At 38.2% G+C, this 23,806-nt stretch overlaps 1 protein-coding gene across 1 annotated transcript; it reads right to left on the minus strand.

Moving 5' to 3' along the window:
• Window positions 1-1,289: 1,289 nt before the first annotated feature.
• Window positions 1,290-6,861, minus strand: LOC124168017 (neuralized-like protein 4). The gene is made up of 5 exons (XM_046546098.1): window positions 6,530-6,861; window positions 5,941-6,040; window positions 5,662-5,838; window positions 3,869-3,959; window positions 1,290-3,145 (listed from the first exon to the last, which is right to left on the minus strand). Exons 1-5 carry the CDS (start codon window positions 6,816-6,818, stop codon window positions 2,984-2,986), a joined length of 819 nt encoding a protein of 272 aa, XP_046402054.1. The 5' UTR covers window positions 6,819-6,861; the 3' UTR covers window positions 1,290-2,983.
• Between the last annotated feature and the right edge of the window lie 16,945 nt (window positions 6,862-23,806).

Below are 23,806 nucleotides of genomic sequence, written 5' to 3' on the forward strand. Positions count from 1 at the left end.
TGGACTTATATTTTTCGATGTGAATGACGGCACTTGAGGAAGTTGAGTGGTTGAGTTCACAGATAATTAATAAGCAGTTTTGCAACACCATCGCCAAAAAGTATGTCCTTGGGAATTCTTTGAGAGATCCAATGTGACTCGAAGAGCTTCACATAAAATCCATCGGTAACAGGACGCTAAAAATATAGCAGTGCATGTTTTTGTTTGGGGGTCATGTCACACCTTTAATCCAATATTTTCATTCTTATGTTTTCTCGCAGCGGCATGCATGTATATGTAAGTTTATAAAATAAAAAAATCAAGCAAATTCTCTTTTCGCGTCTTCGCTAAGTTTCATCATACAAAGAAACCGTTCCGATAGGTTTCATTGAAAATAGAATTAATTCTTCCGTGAACTAGCTGGTACGTGAATAATAATAATCTACAGTTTCCGTGCCACACAACCTGGTGGTTGCTTGCACTGTACCTCGTAAATGTAGATGTTCAGTTACATGTACATCAACATAGCTGTACGTTTACATTTGAGCGCAAACGTTATAATCCTTAAACACCGCTTCACAAATCACATTGCAGGTTGTCACATTTATGTATTCATTTTAAAGAGAAGGCTTATTAAGTTATGATTTGTCTTATTTTACGTAACTTCATATGTGTAACTGTAAGTTTATATTCTAAAATTATCCGGCAATGTCTCTTTCTGCTTCTTCACTGAGTATTCGCACGATCAAGAAACCATCCCTTCAGGTTACATGAAGTATACAAATTTCATAGTTCGTAGAAATTGCTGGCACGTTAGTAATTAAAATCTATAGATAAATAGATTTTTGTATAGATACCTATTCTAGTATCTCTAAGACACCGTTTCACTGATCACAATGAAGCTTGGCATATGTCTGTATTTTTTAAAATAGAGTATTCACACTATGCTAATCCTTTTATTTAAGATAACGCAATATGCCAAAAAAATATATTTCAGTGGGTGAGAAGCCAAGAGGCACAAGTAATTACTTTTTTCTATGCAGTGTTAGGTACAGAAATTAGGTATGGAAAACAAACCAGATGAATTAGATATTTATAGTGCATTTGATATTTTTACTTGATGTCAGCACTGAACAGAGACTCACTCGTTTCCCTTGGCAACGAAGTTTTTGTGTATTTCTTCTAAAAATTAGCTTTACCTAACTCTGTTGAGAAAAATATCAATTGTACCTTTTGACTTCTCACCCTCTCATTTCAATTTTTATTGACGCAAAATACTCTCACTAAAAGTAAAAAAAAAATATTTAGAGTATTTAAAGAAAGAAATTTTTATTGAATCTTAAAATCCACTATGTTGTCTCAAACATGAAACCCACTCCCATCCATGGAAGAACAGTTATTTCACTCGATAGGAGAAGTGGTAGGCTAATGAGAAGAGCGCTTGGCTCTTCAATCAGAGGGTTCGGATTAAAATCCTGGTTGAAGCCTAAAATTTGGGCCCCTCGAAGTACGAGATCAACCAGGGAAAGTAACTTACCTCACCTTCCCAAATGTCGCGTACTCCCATCCCCGGATGTTATAACTGGGATGAACGTATATATGCTGGGATGAACATATCCAAACGGTCGCATCCCTATTCCGCACATTTTATCACCGTCAAAAAGGGTAGAAAAACAGTCCCCTACTCCATACGTCTATATTCCGAAAATGACCAGAAGCTGGTCATTCGTTTTGTGGAAAAAGTTCTCGGGAACTGCAAGCACTAAGTAAGATAAACGGGCTACTTTTCCCTCGTGAGACCTCATTTAGGGTACGCTGCCAGTAAATGGGGCCCTCATTAGATAGCCAAACAAGTTGGAGCGTGTGCAGTTCGTTTTTGCTTTAGTCAGTTATATCATAGAGTAAGTATATTGTAGAGGGCTCACGGCATAGGAGGAAATCGTATCGGCTGTTTTAATTCTCAAAAAGCTGATAGATGCCCCGGAGTGGCGAGCAAGAGGCGAGAGAGACCTCGTTCAAGGTATTTTCCTGTCCCTCGCCTATCCCTTTTCCTTCCCGCCCGCTCTCTTCCCTACTCTCCGTCAGTCTTCCAAGCATCGAAGGAAGGGAAGACGATGTTTACATCGGGCTGAGAGAATAGGCTCACTCCAACCAGCAAGCGGAATCGGCCATAGGCTGGGTCCCATTGGAGGGATTTCTTTCTCACCTGGTGAGCTGCGTCTTCCACGAATCTTCCCTCTTCTCTCTGCTTGGCTTTCCCCATTACTACTGAAAACAGCTTTAAAACATGCAGCTGTGAATAAGTGTTTAAACTGTCTCATGCACTTCAAAAATTGCTGTCCGAAATCCAAGCAGGAGAGAGAGGGAATTTTCAGGGGGGTCCCGGGCCCTGTAAATATATATTCACTAAGCTAAACAAATAGGCTATCAGTTAGATAGGGTTACGGAATTATTCACTCCACCACCATAGATTTTGATGAAATTGTGAGGTGAGATATGCTCGAATATATGCTTACTCTATGATTATGTCTAATAAACGGCTCGACCAGCTAGCAAACGACTTTTTATCACTAAATATCAATATATTTTCTGCCTATACGTACCAGAGTTATATAACTATGTGCCTACTGAAGATCGACATGTTGATATGGACACAGTAGTAACATACGAATATAGGATGCTCGCAATCAGGAAAGTCGGGTTATGGGCAATGTGCGGAATACGGACAGTTGCAATCAAAGCAGCTTTCGACACTGTGAGGAAAATGGACGTTCTTACCTACCGAGACAAGTAAATTGTACGGAGTAAGAATGAGGTGATCCCAACTGCAGGTTGTATCACTGAGAAAATTAAAATAAAAAACAGTTTTTGCCATCAACATTTCATATCCGGAAATGAGATATGAAATTTCAAAAGAGTACCAGAAATAGAACGGTTGAATGAACTCTACTGGAAAAATGAAATGGTTTTAAATGGAAGCGTACTGAAGCGGTTGTCAAAATTGCTAAGGGCTAACTATAGTTCCTTTCACGGTGTTGTAATGGAGCTGGAATACTCCGTAAACAGGGTTGAGTACGCCAGATGCGGCTGGTCCCTGATGGACCCCATTGATGTAGTAGTGCAGAGTCCCGCTCTCGGACACCATCACACCAGCACGGTCGCCAACCTTTGCAGATAAAGAGTACGAGTAAATCACAAAATTTTCTTAGGAAAAGATACGCATACCTACAATTTCAACATGGATCCGCATTCTTGAGATTCATATTCCCAAACTAGAAAAAATAATAAACTGAATTCCGCAAATGACCAGTAGCGCTAGCTGTTACAAGTGGGTGCGGGGGTATATTCCTGATATGTGCAAAGTATGCTAGAATTACGGCATAGTGCGAAGTTGTGATATTTTTTGCTGTTGTACTGATCAAAACTTCACTGAAACTTGAGAGTGAAATTTAAGTTTTTTCGTTCTGTTAGTTATCATTTTAATCAAGAAATTCCATAAAAAAGCCTACGAGTTCTTTAAACAAATAATCTGGCTGTAAAAAGAGCAAATAAATAATTGAAGCTGAGTGCATTTTTTAACTAAGTTGATTTTCTTGTTTATCGTAATTCGTTGAAAAATATGAACTCATGTAAAAATTCAGACATGCAGTGAGTCGTCCAAGTGAGTGACTATTTGAATTTTAATTATCCATTTATAATTGCAATCTCAAATTTTACGAGGCAATAAATCAATAACAAACTACTATTGGAGAAATAACTTTTAACGGATAAACTTCAAATCATTCGGTGATATAGGAGATAAATCTCAATTTACGGACTTATGGGCACAAGATTTTGAAATTACATGCCACCATGAAATATAAGTATTTATTTATTGAATCGACCTTACCTTAAGGTTGTCCAAACTGTCAACGTAATTTTTTATCTTCAGGACGCCATTTTGATAGGCACCACTTTCAAGCATCATCCAGGTTCCAGACCTAGCGTGAAAGATATAGTTTTACTGCAATTCAACGTTAAGCTCATAAATGAAATATATTCATTTGGACAAAAATAAGCAGACTGTACTTCGTGCTTTCACAAGAGGTTCAAAAGAGTTTCGCTTTTCTTTTAATGCACTAACAAATGTTGAAGTCGTAAGCAAAATTTGAACGATAAGTGCCAGTATTTTCATAATAGGAGTGAGTGAAATTTCATAAATCTTAAATCAACCACACTAGAAGGAAAAAATGCGACCATCTAATAAATACTATTTTAACGTTTATATTATAGTTTACCTGGCATTTTTCTCGGCCCAAAGGAAACAGTTTGTAGCTAAAAGTAAAGCATAGAACTCCATACCCTAAATGGTCCTTTTACATTCATATAATTCATTGCCACGACGTGACGTTTGGGTTAATTATCTAATAGGATCTAAGGTTTTTGCATACGAAAGAAATAACGACCACACAAGAAGGATGGTGATAAAAATGTTCTGAAGTTAAAATGCAAAATAGCTTTTAAATCCATCTCTTATCAAAATAATTAACATATGGTTATCAATGAAGAACATAGAATTTCAATTGAAATGCCGAAATTTGACATTTATTGGGCACAAAATAGGTCATAGGTACTCAACGATGATAATGAGGTTTTCAGATAGATCATGGCTAAAAACCAGGATGGCAAGTGAAACGAAACGAAAATGTTTCTTTTCGACCCAGATGGAAACGAAAATACGAGGCCTAGGTTTAGTTTCGTTCCTGCACGTTAAATCAATTAATTAATAAAGTAATTAAAATCACCAAAGACCTTAGTTTCGACTCAGGACGAAAATTTACTCCCATGAAAGAAGCCAAATTAATCGAATCTCGACTGCTCATTGTTAAGTTTCGATCCCGGAAGATGAATGGAGGGGGAGAATAGGGAATAGTTTCGACCCATTTCGTGACAGAATAGGGAGATGTTAAAACATTGAGCTTAAAAATCAAATGGCCAGTATGCGTTCACCGCTCTATTTTTAGTGGTAAAATATGAGTGCCCAATGCATTTAATGGCGGTAGACTGAACATCTACTTCATTCAACCATACTTATTACTGTGTGGGTCGAAACTGAACTGTTTGAAGGAGAAGAACGTGGTCCCTCACGTGCGAAACATAAGACGTGTTTTGTTTCGTCCCAGAGGTTTAGTTTAGCTTCGACCCGAAATAGTTTTGACTCCGATTTCGTTTCGACTATGTGATTAGCTCCCCGGGTTTAATTCTTTTTCGTTTCCACATTTCGCTCCCGGGAGCGAAACTATTAAAATTTTACTGGGTTTTGACTTTCGTTTAATTTTCGATTGCCATCCAGGGACGCCGACTTGCAAAAAATATTAGGGGGGCCCAAACCGGGGATCTTGCCCCGGAAAATTTTATAAGTAGTGAGTTTTAAGTTTTTTAAGCATTTTAGAAGAGTCATATGATCAACATTAGAACCCTGATAACTCGAATCTCGATATCAGGACACTCCGGGGAAAACCGACAAGCTTGGCACATTTTCTCCTCTCACCCATAACCCATTTTTGAGGGGGCTCGGGCCCCCCAGGCCCCATGGAGTAGGCGCCACTGTTGCCATCCCAGGTAAAAATACAAAACTAAGAAATGTCTAAAGTATCACATCATGCAACAGCAAAGTAATTTCATTATTAAGGAAACACTTACTTTAAATTATACATGTTGGTTGGTACATTTTCGGGCCGATCGTACGTGTAAACTGTCACGCCGATGGCGAAGCTGTGGTCAAATCTGTTATCCTTCCTGTCCAGCCTGACTTCAAATAATTCATTGTGCTTGAGTGGCCGATGAGTAAGAAGTACCCCGTTCACTGGATCCTCCAAGCTGTTGGCAGAGATAAGAAATATCGATCACAACTAAGTGAAAGAAATTCGGGGTAAATGAAAAAAGAAGGTTGATCAAACTGTAATCGTTCGTAAAGCTCACTTTAGTTTCTGGGCAGACCTCCCACGGTCAGTGATAGCTGCATTTATGCCGCATATTGGGTTAAACCTCAATTGGTCATCGCTACCATTGGCTTTCAATTCTAAAAATCAAGGGGAAAGTTTTTAATCAAATTGTAAGATATTTTAAAACGTATTCATTAAATATGTGTCTAATTATTTTGATCAAAATACTTGCGGAAAGAGAAGCAGTTTCCAATTAAAGCAGTGCATTACATCGACACAAATCCTCATACTTATATCCATTTAAGCATCTTAAGAAAATGTTCGTTGGTATAAAATTTTGACACAATTTGAAAAATAAGGCCAACAACATGATTCAGGCTTGAAGAAGAATATTATCGATGCCAAATACGATACTTTCTAATGAAAAATATACTGAATGAAATATGATGATAGTCCGAGGTGTAGCTTCATCATATGGATTAAAAATATGAAATTAATTGATTTTTATGACTTTGTTTTCGATTTCACTCCAGCCATAATAGTTAATTGAGATAATTTTTATTGTCTCCACTAGTATGTTAGGTATTTAAAACGATTTGTCTATTAAATGAATAAGATTACGCTACCTTTTATCACACCGCTGATGTGGACAGTCTGATCTAGATCGCACTCGACAACGGCTTGTGTCACGGAGAGCGTTATGTTATTCGTGGAGTTCTTCGAAATGCCTTTCCATGCGTGGAACGTCGTGACCCAGAGACCACTTTCGTCCGTTCTGGTGTTCAGGATCAAATTCGTCGAGGATCGCTTCGTTCCACGGCCGTCGACGCACCGAAGCTCCGAAGTGGTATGCTGGGAAGTACTGGAGTGGTACAGGGTCAAGACGGCTGCTAGAAAGACGAGGAATTTAGCCATGACCGCGATGGGGAGACTGACATCCAACGTTTGAACTACTAGCTCGGAGAATGCTTTCTCCTTCATGGTCGAAGCAAAGCGGGTGCTTTTATGCCTGCGACAAAAGAAAATTTAAATGACATCATCATTCGATATGTTTTATGCCGTAATGTAAAGTCTCCGAAATTTTAACGCATTATTCATTGAGGAATGCCAAAATACACATTAGTCATTTCACTTTTTTCCAAGCTTTTTGATTTGAAAAATGATTCAGGTCAAAGAGCATCAGAAATTTCAATGTGATCGGGAACAGTTGCTGTTTTTATGCTCAAATAAAAAAGCTGATGCTTATTTTAGGGAGAATCATGGTGATAACTGGACTAATTCCAATACAATCCATAATTCCTCTCACTACTTCACAATTACCACTGTCAAAACTCTGAAGGCCATTCTAGATAAATAGTTTCTGAAGTACTTAGCATTAATAGTACGTATTTGAAGTAATTTGATGAGAATTTAACCACATTTCTTTAGAATATGACGTTTTCTACATTGCAGAGTGCATACCGCAAAAGCTGTGCGGCAAGTCATTTCATACCTGATCCGAAAAATCAAGCTTAAGTGCATAGCCGCTGGGAATCCGAAAGTCAATCCGATGAAAGCATTCGAAAGACCGAAATATTTTTTATTATTAACAGTTAACAGTCCAATGTTCCTATTTGGGAGCAGATTGATAAAAATTCATGAAAATTATATTTCGTATCCGTGATTACTTTTATAGCTTTTGTTATGTAAATAAAGTACAGTAGTATTTTTTTAAAGTGAATCGCGTGACTTGTGTACACATTCGTCATTGATTATTCCTTTTAAAAATTGGTTATTTTCATCACCCCTGTAGTCTGCATGCGGTATATTCGACATTTCTCCCCACACTCGCTTTCCAGTGACAAATGCTCATTTATTCAAAAGATCAACATTTATTACGTTGTTAAACTTAGATTTTTGTTCAGGTGTACATTTTTTTCTGCAACAGCCAAATTTTGTTGCGTGTTCCCATAGGGGAACATACTTGAAAACGCATTTAAAAATTTGTGTTCCGTTTTTATTTCACAATATCTCTAAATTAGTTATAAAATAAATAGGATATGAAAAAAATAATAAAAATCTGTAGAAGGTTAGTTCGGCCTTTAAAAGTTCACTGGTATTCTCTCGGTCAATGAAGGTTTACATGGATCATTTTGCGAATCACCCTGACCACCTACCCCACATTTTCTTCACTCTTAAATTCATAATAAGGCCAATTCTTTTTCATTTTACCAATCAATCCCATTCCATCACTCCTTTTCATTGTTTATCGAATATTCTACCATCTAGCACGGTTTCTAACTCCTCATTCCCGCTTGGTGCTTGAATCATCCGAACCCTAAGTCTCCTCTTATATCTTATCCAGTAGTTTCCTATCCTCGCCCACCAAATCTTGCACTACCTACGTTGTTTCCTCTTCTTATCCAAGAGGACTGCTTAGAGGAGGCCCAATTCCATCTCATGAAAGGCTGATTTCTGTGCCACTCCGCTCGCATCTTAATCGGTTTTCAAAGATGTCCACGGCTTGGTGATGAGCGCAATGCGACTCACTTTTTTTTCCAAATTTTACAGCATTATATATTTAATTACTATCAAATTCCCCGTAAGCAGCATATAACGGCCTTTTACAACGAGGGTTTCCCACATTAACAAAATACGACACAACATGCATGCCCTGGATAAGGATCACCTACCCAGGCGGGATTCGAACCCACGACCGACGGTTTGGAAGGCGAGGACTTTACCCCACCTTCACCGTGGCCGGCAATGCTTGTAACTGCGAGGAATAGCACTCAAAAGTTATGAATTTGATGGTTCTTATGACCATATGTATGAATTTTGGTTAATACCCCTAATTATACCCTATATCCCCGTGAAACTCGTTTTGTTCGTCAGCGACACGAGTGGCGATTTTTGTAAACTCATTTAAATGCGCGGTGTGTGACAACACATTTAGAGAGCGACTTGAGAATCCTATGTATTCGTGTTCTTATCGCTCAACTTTATCTTTCCCGTTTTCTCCCATACCAAACTATTTCGGCAATTTCACAGGGAATTATTTTGTGTAAAAAGAATGAATTTGAAATCAGGTGCTTCTCTGAATAATTAACAAAATAGAATTACTTGAGCATTATTTCCACACTCTTTCATTTCGACCGACCTAGGTTTCAGCACATGATGCAGTGTTCTGTTTCACCTTATATGCTGAAACCTAGGACGGTTGGAATGAAAGTGTGTGGATATAAGACTAAATGATTTTGTTATATTGAAATAAATACTTTCAATATTCCACGATTAATAATTCAAGTGTTTATATCAATATGGAAAAGTTCCACTTAATCACGCCTGACTCTTCGATTTCATGATTTCATCATGTTAAAAACTAATAATTTTCACAGAATTACGCCGGAAAATCTATCTTTTATCCTCTTTGAATAAGTATGAGAACAAATTCAGTTTCTATTTCAGTTCACACAATCACATGAGACTACTTATAGTTCAAGATGCCGTCCTGTTAATTTTTTTACCACAAAAAGAAAAAAAATCCCATTTGGTCTACGCTACGCGAAAACCCGAATCCCGTCTAGCTAGGTGGGGTTAGAGGAGGGATTACTGGGAGTAGAACTTGGTAATAGCTCTGCGGCGAATTTAACTGCGGGACCCTCACGACTGCCGAGAGGTCATTCAAGGCTTGCAGGTATTCAGGGCGGCGCGAGGCAATAAGGAGAATGTGCGACCGTGGAGATGACCCTCTGACGGCTATGTCTCTGGCCTATCGCCCGAGAGGGTGCCAAGGGAGTCCCGGCGGAGTTTAATGTCCCATCCGAGGGTCGTATCCCGGACCCACGGAACGTGAGAGGCGTCATTTGACGGGAGTGCACCGCCAAGGAAAAAAATACCGTCTCGTGGTAACGACCGTGGCTCGTGTTCTCACACGAACACTATTACTACTGTCCGACGAATACTAACGTAACTTTTTACCACATAAGATGACCTGGACGAAGACGACCCAACTGTACGGTCAAGGGGATTACATATAGGAGGCCCCATTCTATCTCGCGATGGAAATATTCGGTAAAAATCGATTTTTCAAGCAATCGATTTTCAATCAAAATGAAAAGTCTGACTTTTCAACTATGTGTACAACAACTTTGTATTATTGGGGGTATGGATACATTTGAAAAATGCAATCTGACACTCTTCTGAGATAGTTTGTATTTCACTGAAAATGAGGGGATGCCCGCTGAATATATTATTACTGTCTTGCCAGTGGAGATGTACTCACAGATCCGAAATTGCAATTAATTTAAAGAAGTTACAAGGGAGTACGAGTTCGTTACTGACTGGATTAAATGTCGGTCGTAATCGATTTTGCCAATTGATTTTTAATCGAAATGAAAAGCTCGACAGTTTAACAAAAATCGAAATTTCAACTAAAGGATCGATTAATCGAAAAATTCGACGGTTCTTTAAAAAAAACACAAATCTGTTAATAATTAATTATAAAATACACTAAAAATACAATTTTGTGCGATAGAAAAAATATCTACTTTGAATGCAGGCTTGAATTGTTCGTGCCAAAAATTCAAAAATGCACGCATATTTAAGTTTTATGATCACCCGCTTGGAAAAACTAGGATTCAATTAAACTTTTACGATAGATCAACTGATTGAGATGCTTTGTTGATGACTGAGGGCGTGGCTTTTAAATTTTACGGCCTTAGATAAAAGTCTTTCACATGGACCGGATGATGCTATCATAGGCCGGTAGTGATGCTGCTGAGATCGAACGAAATGGTAAAGATCGGAGTAAAAAAATCGAATTTAGATCGAAACACAAAGATCGTGGCTCCATCTCAATTTCGTCGATCCTTCGCTATTAAAACTCGATTTTCGATTTTAAACGAAATCGATTTTTCCGTAAATTTCGGCAAACAGCCCTGATTACTAACAGTGTTGGTAACATTAGTGATAAAAAGCCCGGGCTGGCATTAAAAGTAATCAATTAAGAGTAAAAATTATTGATTTTAAAAAGTAATAAGTAAAACTCCATTCACAATTAGTATTACTTCTTATAAGATTGTCCAATCTAGAGACCACATAACAACTGTCTAATATTGTAGTCAAATGTGGAATAATTGATTAATAGATATTGCTATTTGCAATTTCACTTGCGATACATACAAAATAACGGGTCAAACAACCCAATATGTGCCACATTTTGTACCATCATAAGTAGTCTAACGCATAAGAAAGGCTGAACTCAAATAAGCAAATTATATTAGTAGGTACTAATGGACTCGAAATCATCCGTAAGCCAAGGGAAATCAGTGAAATCAGTACATTAATCATCTATTACGAGCAAGTAGCAATTACAAGTAACTATTAAAGTAACTATTCCTCTTTCACCGTAGGGAGTAAATTACAAATAAAAATTTCATTTCGTAAAAAGGAATCGTTACAAGTATAAATTACTGCAAAAGTAATTTTTAAAGTAACCTGATTACTTTTACGCGATTACTCTCCAGCACGGATTACCATTTATTTATATGTGTAATCCAGATCGCTTTGCCAATCATCGACCAGAGTGGCGACTTCCGTAACTCATTTAAACGCGCGGTGGGTGACAAGAAACCCAGAAGCTAACTTAGGAATCCTCTATAGTAATATTTGTATGTTTGGTCATGCAGAAAACCGTATTTGCAGATTTTATCCTTTTTCCAACCACAGAGAACATATAAACAGAACGATCGGGGTAGCTGCGCAGTGGAGAAATGGTGAGGAAAATAGAAAAAATAACTACCAACAATATCGTAAGTCAATGATCTGAATATAAGTTTCATGCTGGTCTCCACTTTGCTTTCCCATTAATGTGCTTCAAGAATCCCATGACTTAACCGCCAACAAACAAAAACGAGCTAACTCCGTCGGGTAAAATTTCCCCAGGATCGCTATTTAGGAACTTCTGCGAAGCGGTCGCCTCAAGAGGCTAGAGGCAAAAACGGCTACACACGCTATCAATTAAAATTTTACCAGCAGAAGTAATTAGAAACACTTAGTCAATGTGCCTTTCGAAAATGAGCAATGAAAAAATAAACTCATGGAAATGTCTTTAATTGCTTATAATACCGTATTTTTTCTTCCTTAGGTCAATTACCCTTCGTATAAAATGCTCAGTGGAATCTTAATGGCGTAATTGCTTCGTTTATACGAATTTTTAATTCGGTATACCGTAATTACTTTCTTTTAAGTTTTCAAGATTGTTCCATGAGAATTTGTTTCAGCAAATGACACAATCTTATTTTGTCTACATCTACATACCCTGCAAGCCTCTTAATAAACGTGCTGCCTGGTCCATCAGCCTATCCAACAGCCAAATTAAATTGAAGCTTAGTACTACTTACAGTGACGAAAGACAGTGAACGCCAGCTATGCAGCGGTATAATTCAGACCTGTTCCTTAATTTTAATTTTTTTAACCTCAATATAGCAAACGTTCTCACCACCAAAGGAGAATAAACGTTTCAGTAGAAAATGTTTGCGTCTATAGTTAAATTAATCGATTATAATTGTTTAAAATGCCCGGAAATTTTATTTAGTGAACCCCGACTAGCTTCAACGCGCAGGGGTCATTGTCAAAGGAAACACTTATTTTATTACCCAAAAGAAAATTTTTTCGGAATAGACCAAGTTTTATTCTATATTTTTGTTTGGTGCGGTGATGAAAGATAGTGGACTGTATCACTATAATTTTACTTCGCTGCAATTCAGATCTCTGGATTCCACGAACAAAGAATGCATTTGCACTGAGTCATCAATGAGGGAGCATCGCATCTGCCGAACCTCTCCCTGCCATCGTTCAGGCGTGACTGCCTCCCATCACTATCATCACTACATCAGCGCCACAAACGTCAAGAGTCGGAACAATTTTTAATCGTTAAAAATTCGAGATTCCACAATGTGAGCTCGCAAATTATTAAATATTAGTTAATGTGGCTTTCTGGCAATGCAAATGAATTCTGTATCTCTGAAACAAGCTTAAAATTATTACCTTTCTTACCCCCGAAATAAGTGATCATTGTCAAGGTAATCTCGCTAAGTCTAAAACACTATGAATCAATAGCTCTAGGTTCTCGGCTAGCTCGTAAAGCAACACTTCCGCCAACCTTGAAAGATGAATCCGTATGCCCTCTTCATGACCATTACTAAATATTCTCGTTTCGCATGCTCCTTCAATACTATTTCTGTACTGCCGTTTGTCAATCAAGAAACGACCTATGTTTTCCTCAATTTTGGGTCCATACTACCTTTGATAATATTGGAGTATAATACCTTTCTCTTCTTATTAAACGCATCCTTTCTCATGGCTATAATCTATTGCCATTATCTTGAAAATTTCAAGGAAAAACCGGTTCAATATTTGCCTACTTCTCAATTTAAAAAAATTACATCTGTGGAAATAGTAAAAAGATATAATTTTCGTTCGAGATGTAGAAAAATGCTGACTACAGTCAAATTTAAGTATCCTGAAACTTCAAGATGATGGTATGTTTCCAGCGAGTAATTAGTCAAGAAAAAAGCCGAACGAGAGGGAGGTTATAATTTGCTCTGGGAAATCCGTAGAAACATAAAAAGAAAATAGAAGCTACAGATTCGTTTAGTGCTTGCAGGTTTAAACACAAAAGAAGTGAAGTCAATATAGCGTGCCTCACATACAATAAAGTCTAACACATTGAAATTAGGTTACTTAACAATGGACAATAAAATTCTTCCAACTATTATAAAACTATCAACACAATGATCTGAAAATTCACTGATTATATTTTAGACGTTTTAAGCCCGTTTTACACGGTACACGGAGTTGCGCAGGTTAGAGCTGCATTAATTTCTAAAATGGCGTGGAATTGCGCGAATGCATGAACGAAATTAGAACAGGGGCTATTTTGCCGTCTCGCATCCACGCATTCTCGCATGTGTTCTAGCAATTCACCGCTTTACACGACGCAATTTTGATTGCGCCTTCACACGTACGTCAGACTGCGCAATTCCGTGTACCGTGTAAAACGGCCTTTAGGTATGTATTGTTAAAGAATAGCAAAATCTTACAACTCTTCAAATGATACAGTTATCCAGGTATATTTATCGGGTTTCCCACCGGGTATATATTTCGGTACATGGTCTTAACGCTTCAATGGCTATGTCTTCCATCGTCTTCAGAGGCAGAATATGGTGCCAAGTTCTTGTTGTCATCGAATGCCGTTCAACTGGGCTATGATTGGTTCTGCGTAGGCGTTGTTTTCGTGTATTATGGTTAATTATGTTCTTCCACGTATTGCTTAGCTGGAAGCATTTATCTCGGTTGATGGTGTTTTCTTATAGGCTAATTTGTATTGCTCCTTTTACGATACGATAAGACAATACATTGCGTAACTTGGAACCCGATATGAGGAATGATAATTCAAAAATTTTGGTTTGCGGAATGGTTAGATGTGAGTCCACGTAATCAGTAGAGTATTTAGGAATATGCTTTGGCGGGATGGAATGGGCTGGGACCCCTCCACCCAGGCAAAAGTCAGTGAAATGTTTTAAAAAATGGCAAGCCTGGAAATATATTTTACATCACTTAGGCACTAAAGATTCAAATACACCAACGGATGAATTTCGCCATGAAAAAAGATCCGATTTGGCCAAGATTCGAACCCGGATATCCCGATTGCCGGTCGGGTGTGTTAGCCAGTAACACCACCAAGCCCTTTTCGCAGAACGAACTTCGAGATGGGTCTTACCAAACAAGATCACAAGTCCACACTAAAGATTTAACTTTAAGCGGATGCAGTTATAACATGTCAAAACTAGGCAATAGTTTCAAATATTCATTTTATTTCTCTGATGCTTTGGAGGGATCTATCCCCTCAACCCCCCCCCCCATAGTTACGCCGTGGCTCGTAATAGTAAACAAAGGCAAAAGGTGCAAATCTAAAGGCTAGCATGGAGCAAGGCTATACTCCACCGGCCCCTTTCGCCAAGTAGCTCGTGTGATTGGCGCTAATTCTCTCCACAGCACAAGGGAAGACGAGCATCCCCTCTCAACACTTCCTGCGGACTGACACTCAAGCGCTAGCCAATTATGGTACTCAAGTAGCAGGTGCTGAACGTAAGAAGCTCCGCCGGAAGCAATTTCCCACCGATTTTCCAAAATATTCGTCAACTTTTATGCATAACCACTCATGTACCCGAAGGAGAAGGCTTCATTCTTCCTGCGACCTGTACTTAAGAGCTATTTCAAACATGAAATAACATCCCAGAACCTCGAAAATAAAGTAAAAAGAAAATTATAACAAGTCCTTGGTACAAAAATGAAAAATTGGCATTTTTTATTCAAACCGTGTATGATGACGGAATGGTAGTAATTGATGCAAAGTAGCAAGAAGTCGTTAGGATTGAGATGTCAATAGATGAAGGCGGTCAGATTCGCTTATAAATTGGAAATAATTTAGAAATCTTCTTACCTTTGCCACCAGCCTGTACCTGCGTGCATAGATGGACGGTTTCAATACGCCATGGGCAATCACTCACTCAGAGTCTTAATTCAAAGGTTGGTTTAAACGCGAATCAAATCAATCAAGGTTAAACAAAATCAATTGCAACTAAACTAAGCATGTAAGGTTCCCTGCGGCAATTTAATCTACATTTAAGTTTAATTGATTATAATATTACTTTGTTATACTTCAAAGAAATTGGAATATTTTACTTGTTTGAGTCGCGAATTTGAGATCTCAAAAAGATTTAAAATAGTATCATGAATATAGTTACGTTACACGGATTTAAATGGCACCTACTTACATTTCGATTGAGTTACGAATATTTCCATGCAAAATGTTCATCGTGAGCGGGGTCTACGGATTCAACACTCCCCGAAATGTTTGTATTAGTGATGGGTCGATATGTTTCCTCGATTCGATGCCAAGAATCGGAATCTAAATTGATTATTTACCAAGTTGAAACATCGATTCCGATTCCAGTTGTACTTCAAACCAAAATTTATATATACTACCGTTCTTCCAACAGTCATTCGAATTTTCGCGCCACGTAATCGTACAAACAAAACACATTCGAATCAGCGTAATGACCGTTTATTCCATTCCGTGGTCCCGCTGTGACGTTAAAGATACATAAGTTTGGTTCTGAAATTTAGCAATTATCGTGTAAGTAACGAGGAAGTGCTAAGAAGAGTGAAAGAAAAGAGAAGTCTTCTAAAAGCCTTAACCAGGAGACGGGACAACTTAGTTGGCCACATTTTGAGGCATGATGGCCTGATGAAAACAATCGTAAGACATGTGGAAGGGAAGAAGGGCAAGGGACGGCCCCGAATGAGTTACATGGGACAAAGGGTTATAAAGGATGCAAAAGAGAATAAATGTAGCTATGAAAAGGCTAGGAGAAAAGAATGGAGAGCTGCGTCAAACCAATCTTAGGATTGTTGAATGATGATGATGATTTTAATTACGTGGTGATGACGCGAGGGATTCTTTTGTTAACTGATTCTTTCACAGATCGATAATTTTTTATGAGGTTGTACTGTTGCCTGGAATTTAGTGGTATTTTTTCTTGGAGCCTATGGCATCATAATTGACATAATCGGTATTTGCGGAATCGAAACCGAAATGTAAGAACGAGAATCAAGATCGGAATCGCTAAAATTTTTTGAACGAACCATAACTAGTTTGGATGTTACGAAAAGTCGTGTAATCCACTCCAATTGAATGACAACCCCTCCCCCAAAACGTATCCCCACCCTTAGTGCAGCTCTCCAGAAATGTTTTTCTTTTAGCTACGAACTTAATTAAGCATGGCTATACAACCAGGTTTGGAACGAGTAGGGGCGCAGCAAGGAATTAAAGGCTGGGGTGTGATTTAGGTGCAACTAATATCGGGGTGTGTGGAGGAATGGAATACCTACCAGGATAAGGGGTAGGTGCGAGATTAATAACTTGCGGTATATTAAGATAAATGGTACAAAATGGAGAGTTTTACGGATTTTTGAGGGATATTTTATTAATCCATACACTATTCCATTATTAATATCAATTTAATTAAGTAAAATGGATTAAAATTAAAAATTTCTCTAATTTCTGGGGTTTATGCCCCAAAAAAAGGAGAAGTTAGTACTCTGCGCCACTGGTAACGAGGGTCGGTATCGTTATAAATCATTGATAGGTTACTGTGTTGATTACTTCCTATTTCTAATTAACATGGAGTTATCATAAAAGTTACACCATAAATTATACTGGAAATAAGTTAACAATAATGAACAATAAAACATTTAAATGGTCATTACTGCGGAACTGACGGTAGGTTAACAAAGTGATACCAAATAAAAATTCAATTAATAAAACTCACAATTTTCCACAAACACTTTTATTTCACATCGTGACTGGTTTCAATCTGTTTTTCATTATCTTGTAATGGTCTGAAGATAATACATACCTAATATATGGCAATCCGTCGTGACGTGCAATATTACAGTAGCTGTGGAAAATTTACTTATAACTAAGCATCCCCCGCAACACGCGTATTGAGGAGGTTTGCTAGGTACATCTACAAGCCTGCGAGCCAACAAAAGTGTTTGGCAGAGGGTGATCAATCACCAGCATGCAGCATGCAAGACATACACATCACACACATTAACATGTTTTGCATACTAACAAGGTGTACTTCCACATTCATGCAAAATCAAAAATTGCCAAAAACTCATTGAGGTAATCCTCCAATAAAGCTAGAACACACAAAACATGCTGTTAGAAATAAATAATTAGAGAAAATTCATAAACATGCATTAAGGAATTCATAAGTTAGTACGCTACACTGCAAGTCATCTAATGTTTCTATGAGTTCTAAAGCTGCCGTTATAATGTTTAATTGATCGTGCAAAAAACGACATTCTTAATATATATGTTCGACAGTCTATCTCTCTTACTTTATTTATATGATCTGATCTCCCGTAGTATATTGGCGTTCGTAATATATCGCTAACTTCGTCGGAAAATAGTAATTCGGGTAGTATGTAGATGAAGGTGAACATTTTGAAGAATAGAGGAGCAACTTATTTACTGGTACAGGGGAAAGGAGGAAGAAAGGACACTTAGAGAGAATATGGGAAAGTGGAGGAGAGGTTCTTTGAAGCGCTCCAAGATGACCACTCTAAACCCCACAGGAACACCCTCTGAGAGCGAAGTGCAATTACGCAAAGCGCTGGAGGCCCCAAACTGCGCACGAATGATTTCGCTCGTCTGCTGTTAGAGCCGCCATTAAAAGCGACGGCAGCGGCGGTGCGGCGAAGCTCCCTCGTGGGGAACGGTGTCGTGGATGGCCGGGAACGCCCTCGCCCCCTCCCCCTAGGGAGAAAGAAGGCTGGAGAGGTTTGGGAAGAAACGGTTGGGAACTTGAAGGAGATGGCGGTGTTGGAAGAGACGCCAGAAAACACCTCCTACATCCCTTGTAATCGCCCTCATTACTCCGGGTACCGGCGACATAGCCCTTCGGGGAATGCTCGACAGACGTGCCCCGACAGCCAGACTGAGGCTATATTAGGATAAGCGAGCTTTTCGTGAAGCAGAGCCTTCGATAGGGAGAGGAAAAGGTTTGGGTAAGGCGAAAATAAACCTCTTCTTATCTTATTATCCCTGCCTACTTTTCAAATTGGAGGATTTTCTTCGAAAAGATTTTCTCCTTAGTTCCTTCAGCGTCTCATGAAACTATAAAAAAGGAAAAAGATAATTTTATATGCCTCATCTAAGAGTTCAGTGCAATATGATGCCCCTACATCAAGGGGTGGAGGGTCTATGGAAAAAAATGGACCAGCAGATCTGGGAAGTAAGCATATCATTGCAAGTCAATGCCTCAGATATTCCCTGACGCTATCATTCCTAGGCATAAATTGATTGAGTAATCGAGAATATATATCATTAAGAGCGAAATGGAGAACATCATATTAAAGCCCCACTATATTTTTAGACCCGACATAAACGATAAATTTAGAGATATATTTTTCCGAACGCATAAATATGGGAATTCGTATTTCCCCGAGTCATAAAGGATTTCAATAAATGCTAATCGTAATTTCCTTACAGCACTTTCTTTTTATTTGTGTACGGCTGATGTCCTAACACCCCTTGCCACACGCCTTTTAGGCGACTTGCGGGGTATTATGTAGATGTAGATGTACATGAAATCACTGCCCGATGTTTGGGACGCAACTCGGTTACTGACGTCATTTTAACAGCTCAGTAGCGCGGTCACCGGAAGTCGATGAAACTATACGAGACGAAGCGAGAACGTATGAAAAAGTACCACAAGAAATTCCAAGTTTTTTCAACCAAAATTGGCTAAGAAATAAAATGTGTGGCAATACTTATTGAACTCACGTCGAATGATATAAAATAATTCTGGGAAGGAAAATAAGCTCGAACGAAATTTATCTCCCGCATTGTCGAAGTGAGATCATTTCCAAGCAATTCATTTCGGCGTTGAAAATATTTTCAACGCCGTAAACAAACGAGAAAAAAAAAGAATTTGGTAAATATTTAGCATAGTTTCTTCAGAGTATTAACTTTATATTTGTAAACGGCTGGTGTCTTATCACCCCCGGCCACACGCCTATCGAGGCGGCATGTGGGGTAGTAGGATGTGTGAGTAGAATATAATGATGTATGATCTTAGGTTTTCCCGGCGTATCAGTTGCAGAAAAGTTTCTCGGGTTTTCCACCGATTGATGTCGTCCATGTCTCCCTGAGGATGATCAGCAAGTCGCGGATCGAAACGTCGGGAGACATGGACGACATCAACCGGTGGAAAACCCGAGAAACTTCTCTGCAGAATATAATGATGTATCCAATGTGTTTCTATGGAAATACCTTTTCCATTCAATTTTATTACCATTTAAGGAAAGGAGTTCCACAAGGGTACGCTCTGTCCCCTACTTTTTTAATGTTTTCATTAATGAAGTCACCAGTGAAATCGAAGAGGAAGCGCTTGGAGTGGAGATACATGGTGAAAATATTATTAGCATTCTGTGATTTCTCGATGGCATAACAGTGTCAGAAGAGACAGATAGGGATCTGAATGTATTTATGGTAACCATGGAAAATATAATTTTTGGGTATAAACTGACAGTCAATGGTAAGAAAACCAATATATGGCTTTGCAGTAAAAGAGAAGAGGCTGAAACAAATCTAAAAATAGATAACCAGGAACTCAAAGAAGGGAAGGATTTCTGGTAATTAGAAAATTACGATATGTATTCAGAAATTTTACCTCCTTACCTATCAACACACAAACTCCTTGAGAAAGATCACGAATGTATCACAAACTACATTTTACTTGAAAATTTCCAGCGAGACTTCCCAAGCTACATCTTAAAAATAGCTAATAATTCATATGTAACTATGAAACGCCTTATCGGATATTATAATGACGTGAAGCCGGTGTATTCATACAAGAAATTTATTCAAGATATGCTAATGAGCCAATGAGTTGCCTGTTATTTTCTCCCTTGAATGAGAATTTACAAAACAGTCAACTTAATTCCAAAAAAGGAAAAAACAATTACGTAAAAAGTAGCAGGAAGAGCATATATTTGTTTCAAATTGTCTTAATTACAGGCCATTAATCAGAATAAAGTCGCGCGCTTGCAATTTTATCTACCGTACAACCGGAATCCCTTGTTTTCTCAAGAATCATCGTGCTTTTGTTTTTCTTTTCGCAATACCGAAATTCCTCTGAGACACACCGGAAGCATCACATTAAAATTTCGTCTCCGGTCTCTTCCCAACTAATTACTTCTGTCTTGACTGAAATTCTCGAAAAAAAATTACGCAAAGGAAACTTTGAAGAAGCTCGCAGAACCTGGAATATTCTTGAGTGCGACGAAGTGCTAATTTTATGGCAGAAAAAGTTTCAGATCAGACCAGTTTGAAATTTCTCTCGATTAAGATTTTTTTGGTATTTCTGCTGCCGTACCATCTCCGGATATGCCATCAGTTATTGTACCTTTCCTTTTTTAGCTTTCCACTTTTAATCGTTCACAACGCATGACATGAATGGAATAAAGACACCCGTAATCATTGAAGCTATTTGTCGCGATATTCGCAAAACAATTTTTAATGCATCGCGCCTGTACATATGAGACATCATTCATTTGCAGTTAAAACCAGCAATTGCAGTGGCTGTGAATGTCAATCGGGTTTCCCACCGCGTTAGGAAATCCATTTCAGCCGACTCGAAGTTTTGATGGAATACTTTCTCGCCGTCCTCAGGTTGAATTAACCACCCCTGAAGACGATGAAAAAGTACTCTATCGAAACGTTGGCAGAAATTGATTACCTAACCCGGTTGAAAGCCCGCGAGATATTTACAGCCACCATTCGCCGGGAAATAATGATATTTTTCTTTGCAATAGCTATAGTTCCCGACTTGAAGTTAAATTACCTAGTCAGATAGTCTAATCTAAAATGTTATCGAAGCTACCACTCAAAGACCTGCTTGAAACTGCGATGAACTTTCCTTAATAAAATTTATTCATACCAAGTTACCTAATTCAATATCATCAACATAGAGTGTAAATCATCAATCAGTCAGTCCCTAAGTCTTTGGCACTTAATTTTAATGTATAGAAAATCAAAAAATTGCATTTATAGTACTGTATGACTTATAACGTTCCTCGCTACAAGCCTCATGGATAAGCTTAGTGGGTATTTTGTAAATATGTGAGACTGCGATTGTACCTCCCAAGAATATCGAACCCAGAACCTCGGCTTGGAGATTCGGTTCACCAATCCATGTCCGACCGCACATCCGGTGTTTCAGGCGTGCGTGGCCAATCAAAAACGTCGCCCTGAGACGAATCCGTGATCCCATTGTGTTATCCGCATCCGAAGACGGTCAGGTACTCTTCCACGGGCAGAGATTAGCCATTTGAAGCGGATGACCACGGTCGTCTCCACCGCAATTGCAAGACGAACGAAAGAAGACGGCACCGCGACCATTTCCGACCAATTACGCCTTGGTTTCGCTCGAGTCGTGAGAATCTTCAACTTCGCCGAATGAGGATAGGCGACAGAAGAAGCTGAGAATACGCAGTCAAATGGTTGCCCAACGCAAAATTTAGAGTAGAGGTGGGAGGAACTTGGAGGGTGAAGGGAGAGATCATCCTAGAATAAGGAACAGATTGTAACGTTGTGTCCCTGAAAGCTCTGCTTTGGCAAAAAAATGTGAATTGTGAAAAAATGTGGAATGTGTGTGATTGTTTTTTTTATTATTTTTGTTTTTCTGAAGGGGATTATTTGTTCATTAATGATTTGATTTATAACTATTAATTAGTTAAAAGATGTTGACGTTTTCAGAGCTGAAAGTTTTGGCAGCACAGATGGTTGCCCACCTCAACGGTTAAATTAGACCCGAGAGCTTGGAGGGTAAAGTTAGAGATCATCCTAAAATAAGGTACAGAATGCGAAGTCATGTCCTCGAAGACTTTGCTTTGGTAAAAAAATAGTGTTTTTTTATTTTTGATTCTAGGAAGGGGATTTATTGATCTTGGGAGATGTGATTTATAATTTTATGATTATTTAAAAGATAATGTTTTGAGAGCTGAAAGTTGAATAGAGAGAAAGACTTCGTTTTGACGAATTCCGACTCTGATCATGATGGAGGAAGAGAATCGAAAGAAGTTATCGGCATATTTCTCAAACAACACACGCATCGCTGAACAAGGCCTGGAGCACACATGCATGAACAAATTGCGCAATTAATGAGTAAATGATTATTTAAAAAATATAGCCTCATTAATTAAAGCTTTAATTATGAGGCCGCCAGCCCCTTGTGACGCGTAACGTCAGAAAAACCGTATTATTAATTACAAGGAACTCTTTCGATCGTCCAGTTTTATATTTTACGCAATAAAAAATGAATAATGAATTTATGCAAATATATAATGCATTAGCAATAGCTTACGGTTTTTTTTATTTAAATAGCTGAATTATTTACGAAACAAAGGCATTACAATGAATGGTACCTCATTAATGTTTAATAATTAAACTTTAATATCCATAAAGAGAAAATTAATGCGCCCCTAAGCATGCATATTTTTAAAGCTTATGAATAATATTCAACGTGATTATAATGGATATAAAATATTTTCCTCCATTCAAATGAAAATCAATCGACGAGGGTGGATTGCAGTACCTAAGGTTAATTTGTTTGCAAATTCAGGGAATGGTGGTATAATCTCTGCGCGGGATAAATAGATATGTAGTTATGGTATCACACAAAAATTACTTAACTCCCGTATGAGCTGAGATGGTCTAATAAGTACGAAACAACATTTTTATCTCTACTTTAAGAATGTTGACACTACTCACATTAAAAGAACTCGCATCCTCAGCTCCGCTGGTCTTCTTGGTGGCGGATTAATAGCTTAAATTAATACGATTATCTTGAAAATTTGAAGGTATATAGATTATAACCCTTTTTTCTGTATTTTCATTTGAAAACTTTACCTCAACTCAGTGGTGGATCCAGAGGGGCTGAGGAGGAATATAGCCCCCTCTAGGGTATCCAATTTACACTAGATAAAATGGTAATTTTATTCAGTTATTTATATAAGATACACAGGAGAGGAGAGCCCCTCTACTCCCTATTCTGTATCCGTTGCTGCCTCAGTACAGTGGAGTAGCCAGGGGGAGGTCCGGGGGGTTCGGATCCTCCCTCGAAATATAAAAACACACTTATTTTGCTTCACAAAAGGAAACAAAATATTGAAAATTATGAATTTACAAAAGATTTCTTAAACAAACGAAGTTTTTTTGATCATGAAAATTTTAAAATTAGTTTAAAATCCTCCAATTAAAACCTGTTTTTCAAAACTTCTCC

This window comes from Ischnura elegans, chromosome 11 (assembly GCF_921293095.1).
Source record: "Ischnura elegans chromosome 11, ioIscEleg1.1, whole genome shotgun sequence".
Taxonomy (NCBI): domain Eukaryota; kingdom Metazoa; phylum Arthropoda; class Insecta; order Odonata; family Coenagrionidae; genus Ischnura; species Ischnura elegans.